The sequence below is a fragment of the Pungitius pungitius genome, chromosome 19 (assembly GCF_949316345.1).
Source record: "Pungitius pungitius chromosome 19, fPunPun2.1, whole genome shotgun sequence".
Taxonomy (NCBI): Eukaryota; Metazoa; Chordata; class Actinopteri; order Perciformes; family Gasterosteidae; genus Pungitius; species Pungitius pungitius.
In genome coordinates, this window is record NC_084918.1 from 16312178 (window position 1) to 16327081 (window position 14904).

At 44.5% G+C, this 14904-nt stretch overlaps 1 protein-coding gene across 1 annotated transcript in view; it reads right to left on the bottom strand.

Moving 5' to 3' along the window:
• The window catches only part of si:dkey-225n22.4 (collagen alpha-1(XXI) chain), a 28271-nt gene extending 14291 nt beyond the window's left edge, over window positions 1-13980 (bottom strand). Inside the window, exons 1-18 of the mRNA XM_062559081.1 lie at window positions 13875-13980; window positions 13616-13752; window positions 13252-13371; window positions 12444-12560; window positions 12002-12188; window positions 11585-11750; window positions 11268-11487; window positions 9615-9788; window positions 9159-9236; window positions 8435-8446; window positions 7521-7610; window positions 5359-5412; window positions 5187-5240; window positions 4571-4624; window positions 4434-4487; window positions 2935-2988; window positions 2679-2732; window positions 809-826 (exon numbers count right to left, since the gene is read on the bottom strand). Coding sequence (XP_062415065.1) covers window positions 809-826; window positions 2679-2732; window positions 2935-2988; window positions 4434-4487; window positions 4571-4624; window positions 5187-5240; window positions 5359-5412; window positions 7521-7610; window positions 8435-8446; window positions 9159-9236; window positions 9615-9788; window positions 11268-11487; window positions 11585-11750; window positions 12002-12188; window positions 12444-12560; window positions 13252-13371; window positions 13616-13752; window positions 13875-13953 — 1722 coding nt within the window. The 5' untranslated portion in view covers window positions 13954-13980. The remainder of the gene's footprint in view (window positions 1-808; window positions 827-2678; window positions 2733-2934; window positions 2989-4433; window positions 4488-4570; window positions 4625-5186; window positions 5241-5358; window positions 5413-7520; window positions 7611-8434; window positions 8447-9158; window positions 9237-9614; window positions 9789-11267; window positions 11488-11584; window positions 11751-12001; window positions 12189-12443; window positions 12561-13251; window positions 13372-13615; window positions 13753-13874) is intronic.
• Window positions 13981-14904: the final 924 nt, after the last annotated feature.

Here is a 14904-nt window from a genome sequence, read left to right on the forward strand (position 1 = left end):
CTAATGTGGATGAAAGAGGGCAATGTTACATGGGTGGCAGTTTGGGATTAAAGAGCCAACTGAAAGCCTTAAGGCTCCTAGAGAAAGTGTAGGGCTCATTAACATTCAATGGAGCTGTCATGGATGGGTGGACAGAAATGATTTACAGTCAGTGGAGACCTCAGGGGGAGAGCACATTCCGTGCTAATTTAGTGGAGTAGATAACATCTGCTTTTGGCTACATTCCTGTGATGTTCTCGTCCTGTCCGTTGAATGGTAACTGGCACAACGCTGCATGGTGGTCCAAATGCTGTTTCAAACAATCTCCCATGCGGTAGTTATTATTAAAGCCAGTAAACTCCCAGAAACAATACAGAGGACATGACCTCCATGTTCGCTGGTCCTGACCTGAGGCTTTCAGAGGCTTCATGGGGATGAAATGCAGGCGGTGAACCCTGATATGTTCCCAGTACTCCTGGTATGAAACCCCAAATGGTGGCTTGAAGTGCCTGTGGAAGGCTTAGTGGCTCCATTTAGACGTTGTGACAAAGTGTCACTTTGCCCCATGTTGCTGTGCTGGCGACTAGAGGGGAGGAGGCAGTGAGGCCTTGTGTTGGTGCAGGGGATGATGTCACCGGTGACATCAGAATGGGTGTCACCTGTGCACATGGGGCAACCTGGGGCTGGTTGATTGACAGCACTATAAGAGTGGAGGACATTGACTGTCGAGGGGGAAAGGAATGGAATTGTTTTGTTTCGCTGGGTAATGATATGTGTATTGGAGACCATCCTTTTTATTACAAATAATAAAACCTTTTGATACCAGAACCAAGTCTCGCCTGTCTGCCTCCTACTAAGTCCAGGACTCACTCGGTCGTGGCTTCCTCACAGACGTCATGGATCAGGACCCAGAAGGGGAAGCACTTCCTGGCCCTTGTGGACGTATTTGGACTATTTTCTGTTTACCATCCGATAGAAAACATGTCTCTCTCTAAACTCTCTCTAATGCGGCTTCGTTCTGTGATTTGCAGGAAACGGGGTTCTGGAGCCACTGGCAAGTATCACAGGCTCCACAGATCAGCTCTGCAAATGAAGCGTCGTTCCTCTCCCTGTTTAGTTTCTTACAGCCTACGACTTTACTGTTCTGCCTCACTCTTATCTTATCAGGCCTGTTCCCAGGCAGCTGTTTTCATGGATATGAAGCGGAAGAGAGGGAGACTACCCACCAAGCAGCATGCAGATACACTTTGAGATTAGCTGGTGAACATGGTGGAGTATTTAGCAGATAAAGAGCCGGATGATAAACAACATGACTGTGGCTAAACACCGACACACACCTCTCCTGTGGCTCCACAACGATAACTCTCTCAGAGGTTCATATATTGGCTCCTAGCTGCTGTCAAAACGTAACCAGCTTAGAGACAAAGAGTAAGATAGCTAATTATGGTGCACACACACACACACACACACGTGTCAGTTAGGTTATTGTAGAAGAAAAAAGCAAGTCACACAGACAGAGTGAACGTCATGCAGACAGGTAGACAAGCTACAACGATAGATATGTCGAGTTAAAAAAAAAAAACAATGCTGACACTAGTTTGTTTTCCCCAAAATGTAGAGAGTGTTTGAATGGGTTAAACACAGAGAACAGGCGTCACAATGCTTATCTGCCTACTGGGTCATCGTACCCCCCCACCTCCACATGCACACATACGGGCTCCACCTGTGGGCCACCATCCTGCAGTTGGTGCAGAGCACATTTGTGGGAGAAAGAAGCTTATTTTGATAACAAATGACTGAGCAGGGGAGTACAACTGGTGGAACACTCAAAGGAGTTCAGAGAAATCTGAAAATAGCATCGCACACTTGTAGCTGGTGGGCGTGTCCACATGTTTGCAGATGTGCTCTTTCATCGAGCCACTGGTTCTTTTCCAGTTACTTTACCACACATCCCACCCACAATGTGAATGTGGCGTGTGCTCCTGCACTGGTGTCATTCCATTGAGTGACAGAAGGCGAGCGTTTTCTCAAGTAAGTTTGGGTGGAGAAACGCCAGTGAAATATGCAAATCAGATCCAAACCACACATGGAGGTGGTTTAAAATGCTTTCCAATCAGATTTCTACAGATCCCGCTCCATCCCAATGCTATGGATATTCAAATTACATTTTTTAAGATTTAAACAAATGACACAACAGAGGCTGAAATAAATAATCTGCTTTACATCTGCTTTACAATCAGCCTACATCTTACCATGGCAACTCATCAGATGAATTGGTGATTTCTGGAAATATAAATCTGACCTGATCACTTGCAAACAACAGTGTGGACGGTCTGTTAAAGCACAGATGTTTCTGCGTCAAAGCCAATCTCCCAATCTGCATTTACATATTACATCCAGGAGTCAAATTTATGCGAGCAGTGGGAAGCTGAAGATGACTTCTCCGCCTGTCTGAACAAACAATAATACAACAATGTGCCTCCAACTCCAGCTGATTGTAACGTCCGTGTGAGACCTCACAGATGCTTCTTGGGCTGAATGGGAGCCAATCGCTGTCTCCAGCTGTCAACAACTGGTGTAAGGCTCACCCCAAAGAGCCTTTAGCAGCATACAGTAATAATGCCTTTTAAAGGTTTTAAACCATTTCAACACACTTCGGGCCATGATCTGTCTCCACAGTAGGAGCAACCTGCACTGACCTTTGGTCCTGGGGGCCCAATGGGTCCAGCGGTGCCGGTTAATCCCGGCTCCCCCTGGGTGGATGATAAGCACACTCTGAGAGCAGTGGCAGTCAAATCCAACACTATTACTGTACCGTCTATGTAGACAAAGGACAACAACACACACACAGCTTCTTCAGCGACTTCATTCTCAGCTGAGGTAAACTTCACTTTATCTTTACAGAGGAAATAGTTGATTGCTGCTACAATTTCAGGTCCGATAAGCAGAATTTACCATTGGTCCAGCTTCTCCTGTGGGTCCTTGTTCACCTCTCTTGCCCGCAAGACCCTGTAAAAACGGGATCTGGTGACATTTGGTACAGATATTCAATATATTCACATTGTAAATCTAATCAGTAGTCTTTGTGCAAAAGTCCACCGCAACCATGAAACCAGATCACAAAACGGAATATTTGGGAGACGCACAATCTGTCTGCTGAGCATAGATCATTTTTTTATTGAAAATGGAAAGGAGCATTTATGGTTGAAAAGCGGTATGGTGATAATGGGGCTTGGTGTTTGTCACAGATATCACGGTAATCAGGGTGGCTTGCGCTTGCTGTTTGGCATCTTGGTTCCTCTTTTAGCATCCAGCTTTCAATTGATGGCTCCACAAATGTAGTTTGTCCAGTTTTGGCAAAATTTGTATTTGATAACTCGTGGAATGATTGTTGGAGTTGTGTTTGGAGGATTTTGAAACCGATTGTTTGGCTTTTAGGCAACAGGCTTAAATCTGAAAGTTCAAAACTCCAATTTGGCTCTGTGGGGTTAAATTCAATCTCATATAATGTTGCAAATACACAACAGGGGCAAAAGGTTGTGATCCAACTTGATGAAAGAATGTGGGCAACTTCAAGGAGACATATATTACAAGTTGACACTTTCAACCTAGCAATTTTTAGCTTGCGTGTGTCGACCAATTTTTCTAAATTTGCGTCAAAAGCTACTTAAGCTCAAGCAGCTCGCCAGCCTGTGATTGGTCTGCTAACTACATCCTTTCCAGAGTCTCAACGTTTTTTACAAGCGAATGGTCGGAATAAATCCGTAAATATGACCACCTATACAACCCCTCATTGGCGGACTATAAGGACGCGCGGATGTCCTCCAATTCATGGAGGGTTGTCTTCGCAAACATTGGTTTGCCGGTAGTCTACCACAAAAAACCTTACTCCACCTGGTGTTGTGGGGGTGAATTGCTTTGCAAGACGCACAAGCCTTTTAGAACCATGAATTGAAACGAGTCCGTCGACACAAGACGCAGACGCATGGCGACGCGATACATTCACGGCGTGCTCGTGTGAACGTACCATAAGACATCTCTGCAAACCCCCAACTGTATCCATATTAGAGGTCGCAAATCGACTGTGGTATTGATCGGCATTAATCAATAGCCCAGTGGATTCAATTAGTTTTTATCTATAACTTTGCTGTAACATCCAATCACAACACTAATCAGGTTGAATGCAACATTTCACTTTTGTGCAGGTACAAATCTTAAATCTAAAACGGGCTCATTTCCACTGTTACAGACTGCACATTCATACCATGCATATTAATAAATACATGAACGTGCACACTGTTTGACATCCAGGAAGATTGACAGGATACACGGCCAACTATGGCTGGCAAGAGACATCTGCTCCCTTACCAAAGCTGTGTCTTACAAGAAAACAATGATAAGTCTGGTTAGCACAACATCAGTTTCTGTTTTAACTGGTATTAAGACAGTCCCACCTTGGGTCCCGGGGGTCCTGGTTCTCCTGATAAGCCTGGTTCCCCTCGCTCTCCCTGGGCAGTACCAGCAAAATCAGTTCTGGCAGCAGATTAGAAAAGCCACAAAGCCACTGAAAGAACTGTTTTTAAAGATTTACCTTGATGCCTTCGAGACCAGGCTCCCCTTTTGGTCCTGCTGGACCACCTTCTCCCTTTCAGAGGCATGACAGTAAGTAAAAGCATGCATTCAAAGTCAACATATTCACTTTTTCAATTCAATGTTTAGATGTAATCAGACATTTTAGAAGTATATTATGAAATCCATTGCTATTATGAAATCCATTACTAAAGGTCAAGTGCAATGACCCCATACACGTAGTGAACTTTAAACAGGACAACACCTGGAGATGTTGTTATCATGACCGGAGAGATATCTGGGGTTAGCCATCCCCTGATACATACAAGGGATGTACCGGATCCTAAAACTCATGGTTTTGCTACTTCACGAATCCGATCAGCACAAAATAAAAAGGATCATTGATGATCCATATTGACTAATAAAAATAGTTAGAATGTTTGGGTGTGACAAGAGACGCAAACAGACTGATCATGACAGGTAATGGATCAATGGACAGTTTAAGCACTGAAAGAACAAGAGGGAGAGGTGAGCACAGTCAGATAATTGTCTATCATCAAATGCAGCAACACAAGTAGAAAGCAGTGAGAGTTGCATGGTGGTAATTTGAAGCTGTTGTAACGCAATCTAATTTGTACCTTCATTCCTGGTAATCCAGGAAGGCCAGATTCCCCAGGTTTTCCATCATAACCCTGGTGAGAGAGCATAAACTAATAATATAATTTGCATACAACTTGTATCCTGAAGACTATCGGCAGCAGTAGAGATGGTAAAAAAGGGTGAAAAGTGGGAAAAGGGGTAAGCACTTACAGGTGCACCATCACGCCCTGGTGGTCCATCCCTCCCTTTCTCCCCTCGGAAACCCTGACAAGAAAATATATATATTTTGAGGTAGGCAGTGTTGATCTCCGGGTCTCTGGAGTGTCTTAAAATGATCTTCAAAATGCTTAGAAGCCTTTCCGTGATAGTATACAAGATGTTTGTGATTCCCTGACTTGTCATTTTTCTAAATCGGCTGCACTTGAATAGCGCTTTTCTAATCTTCCAACCAAACTTTGCTTTTACACTATATGTCATTATTCACCCGTTCATACAATGATGGTAGGAGCACACAGAGCTACTCAACAGCAACTCCATTAACATTAACACCATTCATACACTGTAGTCACAGTCACAGGAGCAATATCGGGTGCCTTGCTCAAGGACACTTTGACTAGCAGACTAATGGGGTTGGGAATCAAATCGTCAATCTTGATTGAAGGACAACCATGTTCTCAACTGAGCCAAAACTTTACTGGGCAGTCAACGAGTAGACCAGACAAAGTATGGCCTTTAATCCGGCCCGTCACATATTGCCACAAAAATGGCCAAATGATAGTAGACCGCATTCATGTAGCCTTTTTCCTGCAATACCTTGCGTTTCAGTTCATTATTATTAGATTCCATTACATGTCATTTAGCTGACGTTTTTTTCTAAAGCGACTTACAATAAGTGCATTTCAACCATAAGGAAATAAACTCAGAAGAACAAGAAACAAAGTGCAATTTCATCAATAAGCCGAGGAACAAGCAGTTTGGCAGATGCAGAGCGGAGTGTGCGGGTTGGGATGGAGGGTTTGACCATGCTCTTAATGGAGACTGGACCCCATACATTCACAGCACAATACGTGAGCACCAATGTTTTGAACTGGATGCGGGCAGCCACTGGTAACTAGTGAAGAGAACGGAGAAGTGGAGTAGTGTGGGAGAATTTAGGAAGGTTAAAGACCAGACGAGGTGCTGCATTCTGGATGAGCTACAGTGGTTGAATGGTGGTAGCCTGAATCAGTACCTGCGCCGCCTTCTGAGTGAGAAGGGGTTGTATTCTCCGAGAGAGTTGGTCAAGAGAGAGAAGAGGAGCGGACCCAGGACGAAGCCCTGAGGAACTCCAGTAATAAGAGGACAACGTTCCGACACACAGATCCTCTCCAGGTTACCCAGTAGGTGTGGCCGTCAAGGTAGGATGAGAGAAGGGAGAGAGCAGAGCCTGAGACACAAAGCTCCTGAAGGGAGGAAAATGCAGCAGAAAGGTCCAGAAATATGAGGACAGAGGAGAGAGAGGCAGCTCTAGAAAGTGTGGAGTTGCTCAGTACATGCCACTAGATGGCACCAGACACAATTGACATACACTGGAGTCTGGTCTACCCCCTTTATTCCCTGCATTGAACCCTTCTGCACAATGATTGGACCAAAGAAAGGGAAAGTCAACTGAATGCAAGTGTTTGATGAGGAGTGGGCAGCTCAATATGTCTTCACCAAAGTACGGTCAAAGGCTTTAAGGTTTATTTGCTAAGAAACTGTTTCAAGGTATATGATATCAGCTGCCACTTTCCCACCTAGCATTCTAACTACGCTAGCAAACAGTCAACGCAAGAACGGACAACTACTGCACGACAAACTAAATTGTTCAAATGGACGATGTGTTTCAGTACTTCATATTTAAGGAACTCACCAGGAGATTCCAAACACCTCCCTGGGTAAACAAATGCAGCTGACATACATTAGAATCGCATCACTTACTACAACTAGATGTCATTAGAGGCCATTGGAGGACAGAAGTTGAGGTTGGGCAAAGTACTTTTTTTCTATGAAGCAGCATCTCCACATCAAACACACAAAACTGTTTCTAGTTTCCAGTGTGCCTTCTGTCTTCCTTTCCATATGCTGTAGGAAAGTGCATTCTAACAGTTTGTAGATTAATATGAACATTAACATAATAACCTCCAAATGAATTATACAGCATTGACTCCGATAGGAGCGGATGTTTTATTGCAACAAAACAAATGTGTTCATGTTAGCAAGTACTGCATTCCGTCCCTTCATTTCAAGAGTTATTTTTTTTAATACTATAATAACAAAGTAGCAATAGCTGGGGTTGTATCAAAACCCAAGCTGAAGCGACGTGTGAGTGCGGACGTGTGTGCTTGTCTTACCATGCGACCGGGCACCCCACGCTGCCCTTGTGGTCCGACCACACAGTTGCAGTCTTCTTCGTCCACGGTGGCGGTTCGATTCAGAGGACACTGAGGAAACAGTCAAAGCTTCATCATGAGAACACCAACCGTATGACTTATGGAAGTGGCCTGTTATTTCCACTCTGCACTCACCTTTGCTTCACAAGATCACAAGAAAAACAGTGTTGTTGTTGTTGTTTTGCCAAGGAAGCACATCTCATCACGTACGCTACCATTAAACACAGCGAAGGTTGGCACTTTTATTTGAAAAAAATACTACTTATGAACAAAAGTTCAAACGACTATATAATTTGGTCTGCAGACACTTTCAACAGCGGTATTACGTTTACACTGTAGCAGTTCAAATATTTATTGTACATCCCAATTTAAACATTAATGCAAACAAAACAAATATAAAACCTAGTCTATCTATCAATAATCTATCTACAAATAATGTTCCGTAGCAAATGTTACAGTGAGGTGCTTCAGCACAAGGACACAGCTGGGATTTACTGTGCAAGGACCTTTCAGTCTGGGAAGTCCATGTTTGGACGGAATTCCCTTTGGAGAATCACAATCATTAAGAAAAAACGCTTTTAGTGATGCGGGTTATAAACAACATTTAAATTTAAAGGAAATGTTTGAGTTTGCCATGTTTGTCCATTTTGTTTCTCTTTTGGCCCCTCCCAAGCCAATACTCATCAACACCCCACCATCCTGTGACCCATGGTCTGTCTGTTTATCAAATAATCCATGTGTTAACACTTTAACTTGTCCAGCCTTCATAAGAACACATTCATATTCTGCCCCGTATTTTTATGAATGAATTCTTTTCATTTTCTTTATCCAGTAATTTGCAGAACAAGAAGAGAAGAGGATAGACATGCACTTACCCTTTCATCATCCTGTGTAGAATAAGACAAAGGACAAGAGAAAAAGGTGATGGCTCATTATCATCATTGTAATGACACACACCACTACATGCAGAAGTACATAATGTGACCTTTACAGTGCAGTAACACATTCCTCTCTAGTTCCCCTGTAGCAGGATACAGGGAAAGCTCGTCACTGTCCACTCCTTACCTGGGTCTCACTTTTCAGATTTTCTTTTAAGGAACGATACATTGGCATAACAACAAGGCAAGGACAAATTAGTGAACTACAAACCAACAAACGTATGGTCAGGATATGGGAGAATGTTGCGTGTATGTGCATGTAGTTGTGCGTGTGTGTGTGTATGAGTGCACGAGCCCTTTTGTGATGAAAAACATAAAGGAGGGCAAATAAAATAACAGTTGTAAATGTCTATGTGATTACATGACTGTGGGGTTCAATTTGTTTCCAGGTGAAAATGAATCAATTACTAAATAGACAAGTGAAGGAATAAGATGTGAACTTGACTGACTAATGACTAAAAAGACTGAGTGACAGAAGACCCACGAGGGTCCCATGACTTCCAACAGTCACGGCAGTGAGACAGCCGTGTGCTGTGTGGACTGTGGACCCTCTGGATAGGATGCTGCCCGGTGGGTGAGGACTGCTGGAAGGCCGTGTGTGGTACACAGAGGGGCCTACATGTGGTGGCAGGTGATGAGTTGGGACCAGGATGTGTCTTACCACAGAGTAGATCTCACACGCCGTTTCTCTCTCGCTCTGATGAGGGTCACAGTACAGACGAAGCTTCTGAATCTCCACCTGAATAAAAAGACAAGTGGTCAGAAAAGTGTAGATGATAAATGTAAATGGATAATTAATGAAATTACTGAATATATGCCCTTAGAGACAAAAAGATGAGCGACAGTGTAAAACCAATCCAGATTTCATCTGACTCTGACTATGTTCGTTTTTGACTTTGACTTGTTTGTGACAGTCTCTGGTCTCTATGTATTGGTATAAAAGTATAAGTATAAAATGATTTCATTATTTCCTCAGTTTGTATGTGCGTCATGCTTGATACACCTGAATCCGTCCCTCTGATAGACTCCTTCGTCCTTTGTGAGTCAGACACAGGTGTCACCTGCACTTTGAGTTAAACACTATCAAACATGTTTGAGTTGGCTCGTTTGTACTCACGGGCACAGGTAGGTCAGTTCCTCGTCTCTTAGCAACCTGTGTCTCCCCATTGATGTAGATGGGCTCGACTGGTTCCAGCAGTTCTTCCTGGATCAGTAGATCGTCGAGGAAACTGCTGACCTGACGTTGTCTCACCAGGACTTTGAGCTGATGCCACTTTCCATCATAAAGAGTCTGAGAGGGGCACATATATTTCATAAGCACTTTATTTTCTTAAGTACAGCAACGCCTTAACTGGGAGTCATTAATTCTGTGAGACTGAAAAGAACGTCATTCATTGGTCACTCTTTCACAGTCTTCAGTCCCCGGGCCTCGGCCCCTGTCTCGACACGGCGTCTGCCCCCTGGTTTTGGTACCCTGGGATATATACTGCTCTCACTGAGCGGAGTTAGCTTGTAAAGCGGCCGTGAGCGCAGGCCCCCCTGATGATTGATGCACGAGACCACTGATGTGTTGTCTGAACGGACAAGAACATGCTGGTACATCAAGGCTGGGCGGAAGTGTTTCAATGCCTGAAACACTGCCAACATCTCTAGACAATTTATATGCCAGGACTGGATATGATGTTGCCACAGCCCCCAGGCTGGGCGACCACTCATGATCGCTCCCCAGCCCGTGAAGGAAGCGTCTGTCGTGAGTGTGACTCAGCCACAGATCGCTCCTAACACAAGCCCTTGGGATAAAAACCAAGGGTCCCTCCACATAGCCAGAGCCCACAGGCACCGTCGAGTGACCTTGATCGGACGGCGTTGGTTTCCCCTCGGGGAGAACCCTTTGGCTCTGAGCCACCACTGCAATGGTCTCAAATGCAACAGGCCGCACGGGATCACGTTGGATTCTGCTGCCAGCAGACCCAACAGTTTCCTGAAACTGTTTCACAGTGAGTGGCTGGCCTAGCTTGGCCTGCTTGACTGCAGAGAGGATTGAAGCTACTCGAGCGGGAGACAGCTGTGCCTGCATCATGGTCGAATCCCAGATCACGCCCAGGAAGGTGGTTCTTTGCAGCGGACAGTACACTCTTCCTGCTAGTCTCAGCCCCAGACGGTTGATGTGGGCGAGCACAAGATCTCGATGTTGGACCGGCAGTCGCTCGGATGGACGTAAAATCAACCAGTCATCGATGTAGTTTAGAATGCGGGTGCCCTGGGGCACAATGGTGCCAGAGCTGCATCCACGCATTTGGTAAACGTACGGGGTGAGAGAGAGCTAGGCCGAACCAAAAGCGAACCTCAGGAACTCCCTGTGTTGTGGAAGGATGGGTACATGAAAGTAAGCATCCTTCAGATCTAATGTGTTAAACCAGTCCTCGGACCTGATCTGTGACGCGATTTGTTTGAGTGTGAGCCTTTTGAAGCTCAACTTCGCGACTGCGTGATTCAGCCGGCGTAGATCCAGTATCGGACTCAAACCCCCATCCTTCTGGGCGCACAAGTCAATTTGGAGCATTTAATGGTCTGATCTTGGTCTGGTAGAATTGTTGCTATTTATTTGGGAAAAGGATGTGTTTAACTGCTTGGGTCTGAATGAGCAAAGAGGCGGTCATATTATTGTTTCTGCTATGTTTTTATATGATTGAAAAAATTTTTTGGAAAGATGTTATATAAAACAATATGGTACAAATGGACATTAAACTCATCCAAACCTGATACTAACCTGGACGCCTTTGAAGGTGACTCTCTGCTCTTTTGCAGTTAAGCTAGTGGTGGTAAAGATGACACTTTTTTCCTTTCCACTTAGTGTCACTGCAACCTGTATCTCCTTATCCTTAGACAGCACCCTCCAAAGGTCAAAGGTCAGCTGGCTAGAAGTCCCCTTTAGACGCAGGGTGGCTACGAACACATAGGAAGGAGGGAGGCCTTCTGGGAAGACGTCCCTGGTACAAGGAAGAGGTCAACATACTAAATACGGACAACAGTTGATTGAGTAAAATGATAGATTGGTAGTTCCTTCAATTCAGCGCCAAACTCTACCTGGTGTCCTCAGTAATATCAGTGGAGGCCGTCAGAGCGTAAGCAGCCTCAGAAATCAAAGAGCCAGGGATCTTCTTGGCCTTCTTCGGAATGTTCATGCCCAGCAACAGCTCAAAGCCTTTCTCATCCCGAGAGGCCACCGGGATTCGTGTTGGACAAACAGACTCTAGAAAGAAAAGAGGTCTTTCAGTCAGCAAGCAAACCTCACACCAAAGTCTCAGCTCATCAAGCGACCCATGACGCAAACATGGAATGTCCAGTGAAACCAAGAAGATGAAGCCCTTATTTAATGGTATGTCCTGTTTCTCCTATATGGGGACAAAATGTCTGCAGCTACTCTCTCCTTCCCTCTGCTCGTCCCTCAAGTCTGCCATTTTCAGTGAGAAATTAAAGTACAGAGAGGGACTTTATATCCACCTTCGCAGAGCTTCTGCTCCATGGAACCTTGAATGAGGTCAATGGTGGTGTAATCTGCGGCATATAGGACATAGGCAGATGACGGCCTGTTGGCGATGGATACCAGCTCTGAGGTGGTGATCTCACTGCCAACTCCAACAGCAAACACTGTAATGCCCTGAGCTCGGGCCTCCACACTGGCATCCACCTAAGGAAACATAAGCAGTAGTGAAAATGGTGGAGACAATTTCCGTTTAGACCATAGAGTTGATGCTGGAAGAACAGTGATAGATATACAGTATTAACAATATTACAGCTGACAAGCAAACACCCCCCATGCTGGGAGCTGCTCTTTTGGTAGGGTCCATGGCTTTGAAATGACTCGGTCACTATGATATGGGCCACCCAAATAACCATGACTTGGTTTCACCGAGGCACCCTAATGCTGCAATGGGACATTTACCACGTCATCCTGAGATTTGCCGTCGGTAACCACGACGGCGATGCGATTTTTGACCTGGTTGGCTCTGTGCGAGGAGGCGAAGACGTGGTCCACGGCAAACTTGATGGCCCTGCCAGTCTGGTAGACAGTCAGACAACAGTGAATGTCAGTAGACATTAAGTATTATTACTCATTGTCTAGAAATCTTATAATATTATTAATCATCTGAATTTAATGTTAGCATTTTTTAATGCCATTGTGATATTTTTCTCAATTACAAACGATGTAAGTGTTGATGTAATGTTTCAAAGCGCCACTTTTTATTTCCTTTCCCCAAAGAACCAGAAATTGTAAACCATTTTACCACCAGGTCCAAATTTGCTTCAAAGCCGTGTACTTCTCCTCGGGACTCGTCCTCATAAGCCACAACGAATGGTGACGTCATGAAAAGATTTAACATTCTAAACCAAAAAGTGACTTTGGGTTGAATTCTTAAACAAAGTCTTCTGTTATTATGAAAATAAGAACGGACGACAAAATAATAACAGTTATAATTAATTGTTTTGATAGTTAATCTGTTTCACAGTTTAGCATTTAGCACAAACCCTTATATTATACATTTTATTTATGTACTTATGTGATCCATAAACACATAAGCTGTGTTTTCTCTTTCTTATTGTCCATTTAATGGGATTTATTCATTAAACTCTTAAATGATGTGTCAAATCCATTTTTAATTAGAAGAACAGAGCACAACACTGAATATTCGTGTAACACCTGCATGCAGATGAGCACGGATAAGAGGTGCAGAGAAAGCATGCTGTCCTGCCTGCGTGTTTCCTCCCAGGTAGCTGATGCTCTGTATAGCTTGGATGAGCTTCGCGCCACTCTGGTGTTGCCCCAGAGGAATCTCCATGCGAGGCGTGTCACTGTACTGGATCACAGCCACCTGCAGCCGATACAAACAAAACCGACATAGCTCCGAGGCACTTGGAATTTAGCCACAACAGAGCAATAGAATGTTTTTATTCATCAAACTGACAACCAAAACAGAATGACAGAGTTCTTGATTCAACAGGAGAAGACAATCCATTGATACAGGCGGTAAGCAAAGCAAGCGTTAAAGGAAAATTGCTGCAAAATGTTAATTGCAATAAGTCTTGTCACAAGGTTTTCCATGTGGTTTAAATGACCTGTGTGTAGTGGGAGCTGACGTCAAACTGCCTGGTGATGTTGATAAGCCACTGTTTGGCCGTGTCAAAGTCAGAGAAGCCGACACTCCATGAGCCATCAACGATGTAGACCAGGTCATTAACAGCTGTGCTACAGCCTACACACACACAAACAGTGTAATCAAAGACAATAGACAATTCAGGGACAAATGATCAAAAAATCAACATTTAAGACTCAAGAGTTAAGTGTCTAACTCGTGATGATAAAAGTGAACTCTACCTGCTCGGACATTGTCCTCCTCTGCAGCCTCAAGGGGGACCAGCAGCAATATTGCACTGCACAGTGACCACAGCAACATAACTCTGACAGCCGTCTACCTTGGTCCAGTCCAACCTTGCAAAAAACAAGAATTTCAATAATCGACATCAGGACTTTTATTCTATCCCCATGAGGCTAACCTTTCCAACTGACCAGACCTTTTATTGATAATGTCTTTGACCAATTGGTCAAATTAAAATACAACCATTTCAAAAGAGTCTGCTGGCCATAGAACACACACTCTGACTTTTAGCAGACTGAAGGCTTCACCTGCCAGGCGGCTCCTGGCTAATATCCCGTCACAGGACAATTCAGGCGTCCCCAGCAACAGGAGGTCGCTGCCCACGCCCAGACCTGGCCCGGACCTGGCCCAGACCTGACCCGGACCTGGCCCAGACCTGGCCCGGACCTGGCTCTGCAGGAATGCACTTTTTGTTGAGTTTTTACTTTGCAACCCTCTGTTCCATTATGACAATAATTTTTCCTTGTTTCCCGGATGGAAATTCGAACAGCGAGTCTTCCAGTAATTTTCAGTTATCATTGCAATCATACCCGCAGCAAACCTGGAGAAAACCTCACCTCAGTGAGTCCACCACTTGCTATAAGTCTGTTCAGTTGTCACAGTGGCCGTAGTACACGTAAAACGGGCTCGGACTGCCGATGTTGCTACGTGGATTTGAATAGAAATGTCCCTTCTTCACTTACAGGTGCTCTAACCTTACCTATGTGTAACTGTATCATGTTGTACTGTTGTGCAAGTTTTTCTTTCAGGTTATATGACAATAATGATGTGATGAACTGTCTTTGCTCTGACCCGATATTCCTAATTAGAGGGGGGGGGGGCAGGCCCACATCAGGAGTGCGTTGACACTAGAGGACAAACAATAGAATGCAGTCGTCCATTGGCTCCAGCTCTCCCTTTGGTTCTCCAACTTGCCCCGGGCGAGTCTCGGCTTGTCTCTCAGCCATCTGGTTTTGTCCCAAAGGGAGG